The 16,948-nt window shown below is 37.4% G+C and overlaps 2 protein-coding genes across 3 annotated transcripts in view; one reads left to right on the forward strand and one right to left on the reverse strand.

The window, feature by feature from the left end:
* The window catches only part of LOC132112942 (mitochondrial 2-oxodicarboxylate carrier-like), a 117,757-nt gene extending 115,627 nt beyond the window's left edge, over positions 1-2,130 (forward strand). For both annotated transcript variants that reach the window (XM_059520704.1, XM_059520705.1), the window contains exons 10-11: positions 1,592-1,644; positions 1,931-2,130. In XM_059520704.1, the coding sequence (XP_059376687.1) occupies positions 1,592-1,644; positions 1,931-1,992 (115 nt within the window). In that variant the 3' untranslated portion in view covers positions 1,993-2,130. The remainder of the gene's footprint in view (positions 1-1,591; positions 1,645-1,930) is intronic.
* Positions 2,131-6,421: 4,291 nt separating this feature from the next.
* On the reverse strand, positions 6,422-13,499 carry LOC132112946 (paired box protein Pax-9-like). The gene is made up of 4 exons (XM_059520709.1): positions 13,317-13,499; positions 12,190-12,822; positions 10,183-10,322; positions 6,422-6,855 (listed from the first exon to the last, which is right to left on the reverse strand). Exons 1-4 carry the CDS (start codon positions 13,318-13,320, stop codon positions 6,601-6,603), a joined length of 1,032 nt encoding a protein of 343 aa, XP_059376692.1. The 5' UTR covers positions 13,321-13,499; the 3' UTR covers positions 6,422-6,600.
* Between the last annotated feature and the right edge of the window lie 3,449 nt (positions 13,500-16,948).

Genomic DNA, 16,948 nt, shown 5'->3' on the forward strand with positions numbered 1-16,948 from the left:
TTCATCATGTAAACACTGTGTGGATTCTGACGTGAGCTGTTGTTTTTTAGTGGAGACTCTAATAGTGCCCATAGCGTCTTTCTTTCTCTCTCTTTCTCCATCTGAATTGACAGCCCTCATGGAAAGCTGGGAGAGAGAATCAGTAGTTTTATGGCCCTTGTGGGCCTTGATTGGCCCCGTTCACTCTATACAAAGGGAACGGCAACTAGTTTGTTATTAGAGGTGAAGAATTGAGGCCTGATCTTGGGTAAGGCAGTGTGTGTGTGTGTGTGTGTGTACGTGTGAGTTAAAGAGAGAGACATTGAAGCTGTTTTAGTTTTAGGGGTGCTGAGAGGGTACCCCATCCTGTCCAGCCCTCTAACACGACACAGTCCTGGCTAATTAGTGGTCCCTATGGGAGACGTCGTTAAGCAGGTCCTAACGAGGCGCACGGCGCTCAGCGGGTCAGTCTAATCAGACAGCGGGGCAGAGAGGAAGTGGCTTAAGCCTTATTAACACCAGCACAAGCAGAGGACAGAGGCTGGGACAGGGAGACCGCCAGGCCCACTGCCACAAATCAGCTTGAACACATTAGGGCAGGTACGCTACTAGACCAGTTATTAGTGCCCTATACCTTTTCCAGCATCACAGACAGATCGAGCAACAGAGAGAGAAGAATTAGCTTAAAGGGATAGATCAGTCAAAAAAAAAGAACAAGAGAAAGAAAATTCCGTCATTGACTCACACTTGTTTTGTTCAGAACCTGTATGAATTTCTTTAGTGAAACAAAAAAAAAAATTTAAAACATGTTAGTGCTGCTCTTTTTCTTAACTTTCAAGCTCAAAAAGGGCATAAATGCATCATAAAGGTATCAGTAAGTCATCCATATGACTACTCTACATTCCAAGTCTTCTGAAGCCACGATAGATTTGTGTGAGAAACCAATCAAATTTTAAAGGGATGTCATTTATTCACCCTCATATTGTTCTAAACCAAAAGACCCACCCTTATATCATTCCAAACCCATCATCTTCAAAGCAGAAATTTAGATATTTTTAACGAAACCTTAGATTTCTGTCCTTCTATTGAAGTCTGAAACTTCAAAAAGTTTATAAAATCTAATACATAAGCACATCAAACATGGTAAAAAGAAGCTCAAATTAGCTTACTTGAGGCATGAGAACATGTGAATGTCATCCTCAAGCAATTACGGCTGACCTTCGCCGTATTTGATGAGATGTATGTTTGAATGTATGTGTATTGGTCGGTGTGAATAAAAGCCCACATTTAAGTGTATTCAAACATGCCAATTGCATCTGGTGTTGTTGACATTTGAATATCAATTTACATGTTAGTCCATTACTCATACAAAACAAATGGCTTCAGAAGACCTTGAATATAGTGCACACACAGAATAGACTACTTTTATGAAACTCTAATGTGCATTCTTTATGGAATAGAGGAGCATTAACATTTTTTAGAATTCCTCTTTTTGTATTCCACAGGAGAAAGAAATTCAAATCATTAAATTATAATAAATTTAACTGTGTGTGTGTGTGTGTGTGTGTGTGTGTGTGTGTGTGTGTGTGTGTGTGTGTGTGTTTTTCTGCAGATATCTTGCCTTATACAAAGGACTGATTCCCAAGATAATGAGACTTGGACCAGGTAACAAAGAAATTACACCTAGAAATGAAAAGTCTAGCACATTATTTTTTTCTTCTGTGGAACAAGAAAGAAGATCTTTTGAGAAATGTCTGTGTTTTTTGTCCGTACACTAAAAAACAATAGTAATTGTTTTGGTTCTTCCTCAAAATATCTTCTTTTGTGTTCTGCAGAATAAAGAAAGTCATACAGGTTTGGAATGAGGATGAATACATTTTTAGGTGTACTATCTCATTAACATATTACAACTACCCATGCCCTTTAACTGTTGTTTACTTTCTGAATATAGGAGGCGCAGTCATGCTGTTGGTTTATGAATACGTATCTGGCTGGCTGCAGAAGAACTGGTGATCATCTGCACATCACCATCAGTCTGTACCCCATCCCTTCCAGGTCGATCAAACACAATGCCACGATTGTTCCTCAACAATCAACACTACCAACCACATTCAAAATCACAGCTCCTCAGACATTTGACATGTAGACTTTCCACCAGTAGTCACTCACTGGATCTTGACATTCCAAGTCTCATTTATATATAACAGAACACAACTACTGAGATATCTGAGAGTTAACTATCCACATGCCTGCATATGTAATAGCAACCACAGCAGCTCTACACACCCTAGCTGAAAATACCAAACGGAAACAGCACCTCATTTTTAACCTAAATTCAGAATTTTTGACTTGATTCGATTTGGTTGTAAATCCATCATACTGTATGTTATTTTCCATGTTGAGGCTATTCAAAGCTCTCAAGGTCTCACTTCTCAATAGCCATGTCAACACTGTTTCAAATTCAAAGCACCCCTTGATATGCTTAACGCTTGAAAATGTGGTAAGCAAATCATACTGGTAAATTTAGACATAAGAACAAATTGAATTATTGGCATTCAAATTGATTTCAGACTCATTTTTGATATATAATAAGTAATTATAACAGCTTGTAGCCCAAAGTGGTTACAAGTATTCATGTAATAGTTGTATTTTGCTAATAAATGCTCTTGAACTACAATAAATCTATGAAATTGGTTGCTGGTGCCTTGAAATAAAACTCTTAAAAATTACACCTTTTGACCAGTGAATTTTCCTGACGTTTCCAGTTGATTTGACAATATTTTATAAAACATTTTATTTCGTTTTTGAGCTGAATGTTTCATTTATTATTATTATTATTATTATTATTTTCTTAAAACATTTTTAATTACTTCCAGAAATTTCCATAGCAATTCATAAGTTGATCTTCGGCCTGAGAATCACAATTTAAAAATTTGCCGATATTTCAAAGTTTTCACTGTTGGCCTGCTTCTTTTGAAACATTGCTGTTGTTTAATCTTTAAGTCATTTGAATTTTTAGGCTTAAGTTAATTTACTGTAATTTACTGGTTTGTTACTTAGAATTCCTTGTTATTTGTAATAACAGATAACAAGTGGGAAAGGGAATCTCTGAGGTTTTACTCTGTGGTGACAATCACTAACAATGATGTATCACCTAATTTTTTTTTTCTCCCTTCATACTGCAATCCAGTATGTCATCATAACGTCATGAGCCAAGGCACTTGCTGTTACTCATCTCTCCTGGCCTGCAGGCTGATTCATCATAGCTCAGCCCAACTTGAAATAACAAAACTGAAAAATGCAAATAAAATCTAAACAATCAGGACGGCCTCTCAATGCTGTCATAATAATAGTATGAAGCTCTGTGGCCTACAGTAGTTGGGGAAGACAGTTTCATATTATTCACGTAGTCTACCTCTGTGTTGCTTAAAGATAACTAGTTGGATGAGTTGAAACAATACGTCATCCTTTGAATTCCACCCTGACTACATTTCCCTCCTTCGCTTTAAAGGTCATGTTTTATGTCACTTTGTTGACTTGAAGACAGTGAAGGCAATTGTTATTCTCTTCTTATGTATAGAAGTCAGTCTGAGTTGCACCTCAGGCTCTCATCCTCCGCTTCAACTCTTGATTGGTTGTACGTTGTCAGTCCTTTCAACGGCCTTTGGAAGCTTCTCTGAGTTACAACACCGAAGGCTAACGACACCAGACACATTTTCAGACTGTGTTCCAAGTCATTTGAAGCATTATATCAGATAATTTAGTCTTTTGTTATATAATCCCTTAACCTTTCTCTCCCTTTCACTCTTTTGTTTGAAGTTCTTCCCCGCCGTTTCTTTAGATTGCGAGGTTTCGCGGTGGCAGGCAGATATACGCCGTACCAGAAGAACGAGCAAAAACTGACGCTTACCTTTGAGCATTTAAGACATACTGTTCTAGTACATGAGGAAAAACAGTCTGCTTATGGTCAGCCGGCCTTTAAAATCAAGCTAGCACCTCGGCTCCGGTCCACCCACAGCCCCCTGTGCAGTGTTACGGTGCTCCGTGCTCCTGTCTTCAGCCTGATTGCACACAGTCAGCTAAAGATAACCATGTGACATTTGACTTGACTTTCCATAGGAATTAATTCTAAACAGATGTGGGCGCGTGAGCAAGTGTGTTTTCACTTTGCTCCGTTTCAATGGTGGCTTTAAGATTAAGGTGTTTGTCATGTTTCCTCCTGTCATGACTGTACGTGCGCTGCGCCGTCTTGAAAAAAAATACACTTTTTCTGTGTTATTTCAAAAACTAAATTAGAATAATCGCCACGGTTTAAGTTTTTTAGTTTTTTTTTTGACTGTACGTTATTATGTGTGTCAAACCCCCAGTTGTAATGAACCAAAGTGTCATGGTTTTTCTCAAAAAGGCCGGTCTTGCTGTGTTTTCTATACGTTCGCCTTTGTTTTGAGAGTTTTTTTTTTGTTTGTTTTTTCGGCTGTTGACCCTGTATTAAATGAACGACTTTTATATGTGCCTCCAGTCGATCCATTTGTATTGTCAGCAAAGCCAACGTCCGTATCAATGCTGTCAGAGTAGGAAAATGGCATTCAAAGCTGTTCATTTGAATAGAATAGGGTCTGGGGAGTGCATTGTGACATGTGATGCCCTCTATGTGTGGTGGTTTCGTGTCTACCTTTTTGGTGGTTTATATGTGTTCAAAACAGCACCTCGATCCCGAAGCAACGGTCCGTGACCACGGGGTTGGGGTGAAAGTGTTTTCCAAGTCAAATCAGCAGCAGTGCCTGCCAGAATGACTGTTTGCGCTGCAACATGTGGTGATCTGCGTATATCGCAACATAAGGGACAGAGAGCATGTGTTTGTGAATTTTTGGCATGGAGGTGGTGTGTTTGTGGAGGTTGGGATTTCTGAATATTAATGTATTTTGTTGTGTTTGTCATGTTTTAAACATTAAACAGAGCTCAATGCTGTCTTTCATTTTTATGCTGTTTAAACCACCAAAAAAGGAGGCAGTGGGTGTTTAAACAGTGGGGAAGCATTACCCCATTATGACATGCAGCCCACAGTGATATAAGCATTTCCTTTCTCTCATAACTTTATTGTTTTACATCAAAAAGATGAGATAAAGCTCAGAGGCAGGAGCGCTCAGGAATGTGTGGCCATTCATGTAACACCTGAGATGAAAGGCCTTGCAATGGTGTTTGTGCATTCATGTTGCTGCATGTGTGTATATGTGTTTTTTTTCTCTTGTTTGGTATATAGAACTTCAAATAAATTCTATGTGAACTTCATAAATTCTAAGTTAATAAAAAAACAAGTAACAAATAATAAATTAAAGCATTTGTGTCTACCATTCACCATGCACGGTATTTATTTTTGGTATATATTTTGGCTGCTCTCCATCACCATTCAAGTGTTAGAAAAACTAATACTGCTAAAATGCTGTCTTCGTATAAATTACATACTAAATTAATAGCAATTGTTTAATGCATTGTTTTTTAATGGGAAGAGAATGTAGTCTTTGATTTCATTATTTCATAGCAGAGATTATTTTAAGGATATATAAATAAACTAATAATAAATAAAAATAAGCCATTATTATTTGCAGCTGTTATATTAAGTACACTTTTTTTTTTAAACACACTAAATACTCTATTTTTAAGTAGTAGTTATAATAGAAATTATAAGCATCAATATTATTAGTTGTAGTAGTAGTTTTCTGTAGAATGAAAGTAGGCGACAAAATAAACATTGAAATGAAATTAAACTGGTTTTTACACGTCTCTTTTAATAAGATACATTCAATTTCATTGTGCAATGTCTGGAGGTGTGCAGCTTCACTGATCATTAATGTTGCATGAATGAATGCTCCCGTTGTCAGAATGTGCGTCAGTGTCCCACATAATGCCTCTTCTCCCCGGAGCGTGTCAGTTGCACTTCATTCAACCGTACCTTACAATCTAATAAATAAATGCAATAACTTTTCCCAAGAGCTCTGGCATACAGTATTAGTGAAGTGAAACTGGTATCCAAAAAGACAAAAATGTGATTTTATATAAAACATTACAAAAAAAAACAAAAACACTAAGCAGAACATCTAAACATTAGCGATTTTTAACACCCTGAAAAAAACATTTTAAATGCAAACTGGTCAATTCTTTTACATGAGATTTGCTTATTTAATCATTTTCTCGGAAACATACAAGAACAACATATTCACAGAGAAGCACCAAAATTTAACTCGGGCTAATGATGACGCAGTTTCATGAGGAATGCCCAACACTATCAGACCAAGTGTACTGCACACCATTGCTGATGTTCTTAACTGATAAATCCTCTGCTCAGATCAGGTCGGACTGGATGGCCTTTGCATATCCTCACTCTTGCTCTTTTGTCCTGTGCAAGTGTTAGATGCTGATATGGAGCAAGAGAATGTGGGCATACAGAACGGTAGATGGCTCATCTGACAAGTCTTTTATAAATATTGTAAAGCGATAAAGATCGGTGCATCTAGAGAGAGCCAGTATGAAAAGATCCGAGGTGTTGTGTTTTACCCCATCTCTCTCGTTCTCTGTCGTTGCCTTTCCGTTCTGTTCTCTGAAGCAGCCGGGCTCTTAGTACAGTCACAAGGCCGAGGCGGCAATCGAATGGACAGTCTCTCGCATGGCAGCCGAGCTCTTGAAGGCCAGCGGGGTGGTGATGTCACAGCTGTGGGGAGAGAGAGCACTGCCACTGGGCGGCTGCCATGTGGGGCCGGTCACATAGGCCGACGTGGTGCCGCTGTACCCCATGTAGGGTGACACTTGGGTGGGAGGGTGGTAAGGATGGATGCTGGGAGCTGTGACATAACTGTTCACTGTGGGCAATCCATTCGGCATCTGAAAACAGAGAGCAGTGAGCGTAAGACTTGTGGCCACAGACCACACACGGACATTGAGATGAGCATACAGATATCAAGACAGTGAGGATGAGATGGTGACGGGTGAATGTTAAAAACAGAAAGGGATATTTTCTTGCAGAGTCTATGAATGAAGATAAAGGACAAGATATTAAAAGATTTGACGGAAATGGAAAAGCTATATGGAGAAAGATGCAAGAGTAGCAATGTCTGTAACCCTTTGGCAGAATGTCAATATCAGTTCAGGATGAGAGGAATTCAACCAAGGCTTTTCTACACAAAGGAAGAAATTCTGAGGCAGGCCGGTCTCTGACTACTGGAAATGTTTTCCGCAGATGAAATTCCCTTTGTTGCAGAGTTAGGATTTCCCTCACTTTTATTAGGATTTACTCATTATGACACTCTTGACCCCTAGCACAAGTACACCCGTGTACATACATACATGTGTATGGTATTCATTCAATTTTTATTTCATAAAATGCTAACAGCATAGAAAATAACCAATTTGCATTCTGCCACAATTTATCTTGAATGATTCAAGTCATGCACGAACTAATAATTTAGGCGATAGCAGATATTACGGTCAAGCTTGACATCAAAAAAAAGAAAAACTTTGGAAATGTTACACTTCTTTAGAATTCACCGGGAGTTTTTCTCACTTATAGGTGTATGTGTATATAGCCTAACAGCGTAAAGTATCTGACATAAAGGCCTACATGAACATTTAAGGCGGCTGAAAATTATTAGCTTGTTTCACTGTGATTTTTACGCAGATGAGCTGATGTACTTTTTACACATCGTTAACAAAGTGCTATGATTTACCAATCTCAAAGTCCAATCGTTGGAATTCATCAGCCCTAAACCACTGCCCGAACAGGAAATTTTTATATATATATATTCCAAAATGTTAGATAATTACGTATTTGTACTAAGGCTATAATTTGCACCAGCATTTGTGAGTTGTGTATTGCAATGTATAGCCTATGCGTGGTAATATATTTATAAACAAATATTTGTGCCTAAACAAAATATAGTGATTAAGAAGTAACCACTTATTTTAAAATCATTTATTTCAGTCGTTAGCTGCATTTTAGGTATGTTGCTATACTGAACAGATAATCAGTTTCTCAATTATAGTTTTTTTCCGACATCATAGATAAGACAATATTGTAACTTTATATAAAGTAAGTCATCTTTTATCCTCTAAATGATTTTTCTATATTGTGTTTGTTAATGAAGCATGTCATCACGCTGTCTGGAGGATTCATATAATAGATATATACTCATATCGAGTTATGCTTTAAGGTTTAGATAGTTAAAAAGGCTATAGTATTTAATATTTGAATAAAGGTTTTCTAAATAAGGCTAATAATGCTCATTAGACTGAATATTTATTATCAGCCTACACCTTAATTCACTGCATAATAAATGTAAATGAAAGGTATCGGTTTAGTTCGGTATGAGAAACGCATAACAAAGCCTAAATTAAAATAGTGTAAATGACGATTCATTTCCAAAGAGCCTTGTTGGTTTTTACTTCTTTTTTTTTCTTCTTTTTTCTTTTAAGCTATCGGGCTTTCTGACAGATAAAAATGAACTTCTTTAAGCCACAGTGGTTTATCTATTTACTGTCTTCATTTATTGTGTAATCCAGCCTGACTCGTGATATCAGATCATTTATCCAAGATGACAGACTCAAACATTCGGTAGTCAGTGCTATTCATCATCTATACGAAGGTTACAATCTTCATAAGCAAGCTACACTCTTAATTTTTAGGTTTCAATCATTACGCGCATAATTTACGCCAAAACAATGTTTCAGCATCAGTAACAAAGATTTATTCCATCGTATTCCACGACACATAAATCTCTAAAACCCACAACAAACGATTAGTCAATCTGTTTGTTGCTGCCTAGCAGTGCGCGAATAAATAATTCGAGCCTGCACCGGATGGCACGCGCTTTATCCGCGCGCACTCTCCCCTCTTATCCAAGCGCGTGAGCAGCCAGACACCGGTGCAGGAGTTTCTTGACAAATATAAAAAACATTTGTCTTTTACTGTGGCTACGGCAGAAGTGTGCAGAACAACCAGCCACGAGCCAGAGGAGTTTCCATAATAGCATATTAATAATAACAATCATGATGGCAATATTTATCCGAGTATTGCTCTAATGTAAAAACAGTAAAGGGGTTTAGCCATTCAAAAGGTTCAGATGAATATAAGACTGGGCTAATAGAAAATAAAATATATATATAATAACGTATAAGTAGCCTATACGTGTTTATTAAAGAATAATATAATGCATATTTACTGAGTAAGGAGAGTTGGCTACAAGTGTATATGTGCATTTAAAACAAACATACATCATTTTTTTATTTTTTAATATTCATTTATTGTTTATTATATTTTACATTAATCTAGGCTATGTAAAGTAAATGTTCAAGGCTTTAATGAAAGATAATAAGTAAATGATAAGACGATAAGCCGATAGTTAAAACTGAACTATATAATAATTAATCATAAACTGATTGATTAAAAAAAAATTACTCTAATAATTTTCATCATTATTTTTCTATTTGGCTGATTTTGGGTAAACACGGGTTAAACAGAAATCGTGAATCATTTACCTCGATAAAATAATTTTCTTAAGAAAAAGAAAATTCGTTAAATCACAAAAAAAACATATTTTGGCTATGTAGTAAAATAAACGTTTTCGACAAGTAAACGCATAATTTAAGTAATTCAATTTCTTTGAATTACTTAAGGACAGGATACAAAAATATTGGTTAAATGTTTAAAAACTATGCAAAATATTGGATCAAAACGTTTATTACAAATGCATTTGTTACACTCAGTATTACGCTCTCGAAAAAAAAAATGCATTGAGGAATATAAATACATTTTGATTCGGAGGTATTGTAGCCTACGCATAAACCTTGCTTCGTACAAAAGCTTAGTACCTACACAACAGATGTGCGAAAACAGACACAAGTAGGCTAAATAGTGTCGTTCATTTTATTAAAATTAAAATGTGAGATACTACATTTAATTTGTAAATACTTCTAAGAAAATGAAACCCAGTGACCCACACTCTGCACAAGGCCTCATATGCCCGCCCACGCCAAAGAAATACACTGGCATGTTCTGTCACACACACACACACACACACACACACACGGAATTGAGAGAGAAAAAAAGTTATGGAATTTTTACTATTAATCTGCTGAATCATGTTTTCTTTTTTCCCCTGCTCCTTCCAGATTTGATGTGATTGGTTTTACTGTTAACATAGGAGGATTCTTTACCTGTGTGTATTTTGCTTCAGGTTCTAAGTGAGGCTTATCCACACCATTGACTAGTGGAGAATTCGCTGGTGAAAAATTACTCCTGTTAATAGCTCTCCATTCTTCTAGTTTGGCGCTGGGAAAGGACGGACTGTCACTAACTGGGGGGCAAAACAGAGACATGGAAGACTGGAGTCAGACAGGACAAGTGTGGGGAGCAGAACTGCCACAAGAAGAACTTCTTCAGTACAGTCTGCTGCACTGCTAACCATCTCAAACTCACCATAAACGAAAAATAAAATCAAAAATGGTGTGTCACGTGTATGCATACATATTAACAGCGTGTGCAGCTCAAACACGTTTTTCATAAGTAAGTTATGATCATAATGACGTTATGTTAGCATGTTTTAAATTAAATAAAGAATATATATCATGTCCTGATTCGATCTATCTTTATGCATCGAAGATGCGGGAGAGATATCAAAATGTGGATTTATGTAGTTAATTCATCAGATGAAGCTTACAGTGTCATGGAGTCCTTCGGAACATTTACCCAGAGTCTTCCTGGGAGGACAAATTAGATTTACTTTAACCGTTTCCCCTTTGTGCCTGATGGATATTATATTATCCACGGTTCCTAAAGTTTGGAATTGGAAAAGCAAGCCCACCAGTGTTGTAACCTGAGAGGGCCACAAGTAGATTTTTCCCCCTGCCTTCACGGGATCTGTGTGTGTCTTTGTATTGTTTCACATCGTATAAACAGGAATACACAATGACGATGCTATACTTTCATGGAGTTTGGTGCAAATCGATTGTACGAGATCAATTTAGTTTAAAAGGTCGATTAGGGTAAACAAATCTTCAGTTACATAGACCTAATTTAATTAAAATGCATACTTAACATGAAGACTAGATGATGTCTGAGCATGACCAACCATTACTCAGTGCCTGTGTGTATAAGAGAGAGAGAGAGAGAGTAGGCCTAGTTTTTGGTTGTAACCGAACTCTAAATGATGATAAACTGTCCAAAAGTTCTCGGTACGCATTCTTCCTGTCAGCCCGGCCTTTGAAAGTATGTGTTTGTGGATGTTTTTCTGTGTTTTCTTCACTAATGTTGTGGTGAAACGGTTGCACGCAACACCTTATTGAGTGTAACCAACATCATACTTTATTTAGGTTTTCGAAAGCTTCTCTAAACATCTGCTAATAATTTGGAAATGCATTATTGGTTTATAAAAGGCCGCCTATACGCAAAATCCTACTCTGCGTTTGAAACATTATTGTGAACATTACCCTTGAAAATAGGCAAAGAACTAGAGTTAAACAGGACAGGCTGCGGCCTTCACACTTTACTGTACAAACACACCACATAGTACAGACAACCCGATTTTAAATCCATTAAATCGATTCCTTTAATATCCAACTATTGCTTTAAAGTAATCGTGACATTATTTGTAGAATGACTTCGGCGTGAATTAAAATAATGCGTTGCTTAAGATGGTTACTGAAAAAGCATAACACTGCTGTGTAAACATTTGAATTAACCCTAAATAGTTTTGTGAGGAGTTGAGACTAGACTTGTAAAACACCGCTAACTATGAACACCTCATTTTATTTTTATTTTTTGATCTGCTGCGCCGAGTGTTCGTTGTCCAAAATATTTCACATCCGCTGCCTAATTATTAATAATAATAATAAAAAAAAAAAAGCTTAAACCATTTGTTTCAAAGCAACCGTGGGGCTTCTGCACAAATCAAAGCACGCTGTTTGTATCATCACACCTCGCTTTAAAAAAAAAAAAAAAAAAGAATTCAGTTAACTTATAACTTAATACTCTTATGTTTTGGCCCTTCCATCACAACCAAAACGTCTCTTTTAATTTTTTTTCTCTGTTGCGCACAAACACACACACACACACACAGAGTCACACACACTTTTGACAGGCCTGTGAACATTGACTTTTCGCATGCCCCCACACACCCACATGGACAATGACTTTCCTTTACCAAAAACTAAGAGGATGCTTACTTTGCTGCTCCGTTATTGATCGAATGCCCAGAATATCTGTAACAGAATGAGAGGAAGGCCATATCCTATGCATTGCCATGTGTCCAGGAAGAGTGGGCATGCCAGGCGGAGTTGGTACTTTAGTCCCAGTGGCTGCGATCGGAGTTGGATAGGAGTACAGGTGGTTGTAAGGTAGGGTGGGTTGAGGCTGGGGATGAGGACCCTGTTTGCTCGACTCGTACTGGTTCTGTTGAGACAGGTTTCCGATCTTGTTGCGGAGAATCCTACTAATCGAGCTGACAGAGGGCAGATTGAATTTATCACACACACCGTCCGCAAGCAGTCTGTCTCGAATCTCCCAAGCGAAAATACCGGGGTCCCGTTGCTTGTAAGTCCTAATGTGCTTGACTACGGTTGGGGTCGTGACCCTGGGTTTACTGCCGCCAATTGCGCCTGGAAGTATTGAACCGGTTTCGTTGTACCGAGCCAGAATCTTGCTCACACAGCCGTGAGAGACGCGGAGCTGCCTGCTGATGTCGCACGGCCTGATGCCCAGCTGGGCCAGCTCTACTATCCTGAGCCGGATGGCATTGGGTAGGGGTCTTCCGTTCACAAAAACACCGCCTAGCTGGTTCACCTCCCCAAAGGCTGGCTCTAGTGATGCAGATATATGAAGAAAAGAAAGGATTGCATGAAACATCAGATTTTAACCAGGCCCTCAATCCGTCTGAAATAAAAAAAACTTGTATAATTTTTTCGGTAAGATTAGTCTACTCTTTATCGGTTGTTTACATTTGCATTGAATCAAAGATTGCAATTTATGTTCAGTTTTTTGTTTCAGTTTATTGCATTGAGTGGAACAAACTCTCAAGTCTTTGCAAATTCTTTAAACAGAAAAAAAACACATTCTTTAACTCGTAGGTCATAATAAAAGAAATTGCGCGTTCAGTAAGCTAGTTTTGGACGCGATTAAGCTCATTCGCGGCAAAGTGCCATTCTGTTTCCCGAAATGACCGTCTAAGCATTCGACGATTTATAAGTTTCCGTCGAGCCCTGGATCATACGTACTAAATTATCTAACGCATTTTTCACCAAAAGTGTTTATGCATGCAGTTCCCATTTGGGAAAACATGAAATATGGATCTTACCCATTGCGTTTAGCCTCCCGATGAAAAAGGAAACTTCACTGTGCTGTCCCTTTCTGACCTGTTCCGAGTCCAGTTTAGCTGGTTTTTATTGCACCGAAGCCGATGTGGATGAAAATTAAGCGTCCGAGACGGATGCGATACCGATTAGTTGCAAGAGAGGAAAATTCGCCTTCTGTTTCCTGATGGCAGGGAGCACAGGCTTACATTTCAATCCCAGAAAATGATGGGCTGGTCCTTTACACATGTCTCCAAAGCGAGGTGCTGCCAGCCAATCAAAACGCGCGTTTCTTTCTTGTTCTTTTTCTATTGGCTGACAAGTTTGACATGACAGGCGCTTGCACTGGCGTAAGATTCCCCTCTCGCTTTTGAACTGGTGGACAGGGTTACCCGAGTGCTGGTTTTCTTTTTAGACAGATCTAAGGATGGTAAGTATCTGAAACATTGCACTGTAATTTTGTTTCATAAGCATACATTCTAATTATTTCGTGGATTAAAACATGGGAGAAATTTGAGGGGCAGTATTTTTTTTAAACAGGGGCCCTGTGATTTATCCTGATGTCATTTTAATTGCTCTTAATACGCGTCCGATTTATTAAGTGGTTTGAGTAATAATGAGTACAAACGACATCTTTATAAATGCATTTTCATTTTGTCGTATAGCCTAGTTCAAGATCCAACATTTAGACGTGCTGTTTTCGATCTGAAGAAGAAAAAAGAAGGACTAAAGAAGTGACCATGGAACAGTCCCAAAAGTCGTTCTACATTTGTTATTATTATTATTATTATTGTTGTTGTTGTTGTTGTTGTTTTTAGCTTTATTTAACATTTACATGTTAAGTGTTGATTCTTTATATAAAAAAATAAATGATATTTTGTATAAACTCTTCATAACACATTGCCTTATCTGCCACAGTGTAGCCCCCCTGCGAAAATATGACGATTTGAAAACATAAAATATGAAGGCCATAAACGAGATTCGTTTATGCTTTTATTTTCATCGGATTATGTTTCCATGGCAAATTTGACTTATTTGTGAAAAAGGATAAATATAGTCCGGTGTATGTTTGATGCTGATGATACCAAAAGGCTAAATGTGAGCTATCATTAATAACATGTATAACAAACTGACCTAATGTTAAAGAAATATATATTTTAAAAAAAAGAATTATCATGTGTTTTCGGTAATTGGTTGGTACACATATGAAACATGAAAAAAGAAAATGTGTAGGATAGCCTATTATTATGTTAATATGTTTGTGCATAGATGTGTTATTAAATATATATGTTAGTATATAATACGTTTTCTGTTGAGGCCTACATGATTTGAAAACGCTTTTAAAGTGGTCAGGTGTTGTTTAGCTGCGTTCGGGCATGTTTGAACACTATGACAGCCACGGCAAAGATAGTGGGATGTTATTTCTATTATTGTTGCTTCCTGTTTACTCAAGAGACTTGAGCACTTTCATGGTTTCCTCTATCAGCGTTTGGTTTTCTCTTACTGTTTAGATTACTCTTTACTCTTAATTCGAATCTCGAAGCGAAATAGTTTTTTTTTTTTTTGTATCTGTTTCACAAATTTCGTGTGGATAAAAAAAACGAACTGGCGTTCATTTATGTGCATTTTAGCATTGTTCCCAAAAGTGATTAAATTACGATGCTCTTTAACGTTCCCTGGCCATTTCCTAAACCATAGAAATATGTTTTCATCTGGGCTGGTTTTTAAGGGCCATCTCCTGTGAGTTGCTACTCACTAAAACGATTCCTATTTGTTGAGATGTCTTAAATCCCCCAAATAACTAAGTTTCCAGTCGATCTAAGAGGGAGATTTGAAACATTTGCATTATTCAAATCAGACTCTTACTTTCTGAAGAACTACCTCCAGAGTAAACACCATAGGTTTGGCTTGTTTGTCAAAACAAATGTAGAGTAGGGAACTCCCAAAGAAAGTGGATTAAACATGATCGCAAGCTGTGTCTAGGTTAAGTGTCTCTGGAGACGCATATATCGAAAGAAAATTAGGATGACTAGTGGGATTACGGTTGGGATATCTTAAAGCATTTGATGTAGGTTTAGTTTACTCGCTGTATTTAATGTTTTCTTGCGTCTTTTGCTCTGATTGCAGAAGGAGAGCATAAATCCCGCGCACTACTGACCTCTGAAAGATAGAGAAAGGGGTGCGTTAATGAGGTGTGAAGACTGATGTGAAAGGAGCCTGCTTCTGCCACACTTTCAGACTTTGCGTGGGAGAGACCCACATGATATTAAGCTACAGTGTCTGTCCAAGACACCGTGAACTTCTTGGAAATAGTCCACGAATTAGTTATGAAAACAAAGCATAATCATAAACGTAGTAGTATTCCGCGATGACAGTATATCCAAAATTGAATGCGATGTTTTAAAAGCAATATAGTATACTATGCAAGTAGGAATAGAGTAATTAAAAAGGATATTCCTTTATGATTTTATGCAGTTTTTTTTTTAATAATGGGAGATTTAGGTGGAAATATTTTCATAGGATACACTATAAGGCCCAAATTAGAAACCCTATAAACCAATTTAAAGTCATTTTCACATTATTCGTTTATTTATCATTTCTATAGGCTAGCTACTGGGGCTAATATGAAAGCGCACATTTCTATTCCATTTTAGGAAGTCAATTTATAATTGTATAAATGCATAATTTCGGACATCGGTTCTTATTTGTAATTTGTTTGTTGGTTATCATTTATTAGACAATAATATGGTGAATTTGTTCTACATCGTAGAGGTAAGCGATTGCTTGATTATCGCCGGTTGCTATGTTGGAATGGAGCTGATGAAGTCTTAGATGAGAGGACACAGTCATGCAGTTTACTTTCAGCTTGAGCTGCACAGACATGGTCAGAATAATAATATTTATTTCTATGACGTTATGTGTCTTTGTTTTGAAGATTTAAAGGGAAGGCACCCCCCCCCCCCCCAAAAAAAAAAAAGAAAAAAAAGAAAAAAGAAAGAAAATTCTATCACCAGTTACACAAGTCGTTCCAAACTTTTTTTGGATTTTTTTCCCCCTCTTCTTCTGCTGAGCACAAAAGAAGATACTCTAAAGAAGGTTTTACACTGGCATTTATTTTTACGTACTAACAAAACACTGAGACAATCCTCAAAATATCTTATTTTGGTTTCCACCTAAGAAATAAAGTCTTGCAGGTTTGTAACGACATGAGGATGAGTAAATAATGAAAAAAATTAACTCTGGGTGAACTATCTCTTTAGGTTTTCCAACGTGAGATGGTTCACAGCACGTCAGTTGAAGTCAAAAGATTTCTGCGCGACGCATCTCACCAGATACTTCATTCATAAATAGTACAATAATCTGCATGCTTCTACGTGGTTCTCATTATTTATAGGACGATTAGTGTTTTATAGACTAGATTAAACGACCTGGAATATTTTTCATACAAATAAATAATGGGTTATATTTCTCTATGACACACCCCTAATTTATGAAGAATCGTTTGTGCTAATTTCAGACCACAGCTCGAACTCTTTTTCGTTCGTAAATGTGCGCGAGAGTTACAAGTGCAGCTCACAGTTCAAAATTTGTCTTAATCGTCGCGAGAGCATTCATCGTTCTGTCATGGGGGGGGGGG

This window comes from Carassius carassius, chromosome 32 (assembly GCF_963082965.1).
Source record: "Carassius carassius chromosome 32, fCarCar2.1, whole genome shotgun sequence".
Lineage (NCBI taxonomy): Eukaryota > Metazoa > Chordata > Actinopteri > Cypriniformes > Cyprinidae > Carassius > Carassius carassius.

Excerpts from the sequence above, each read along its gene's own strand:
- LOC132112946 (XM_059520709.1), bottom strand. Across the intron at positions 10,323-12,189 it reads ATCAATAACGGAGCAGCAAA|TTAGTGACAGTCCGTCCTTT; the intron begins GTAAGCATCCTC and ends TTTGCCCCCCAG. Across the intron at positions 6,856-10,182 it reads CTGAAGCAAAATACACACAG|ATGCCGAATGGATTGCCCAC; the intron begins GTAAAGAATCCT and ends CTCTGTTTTCAG.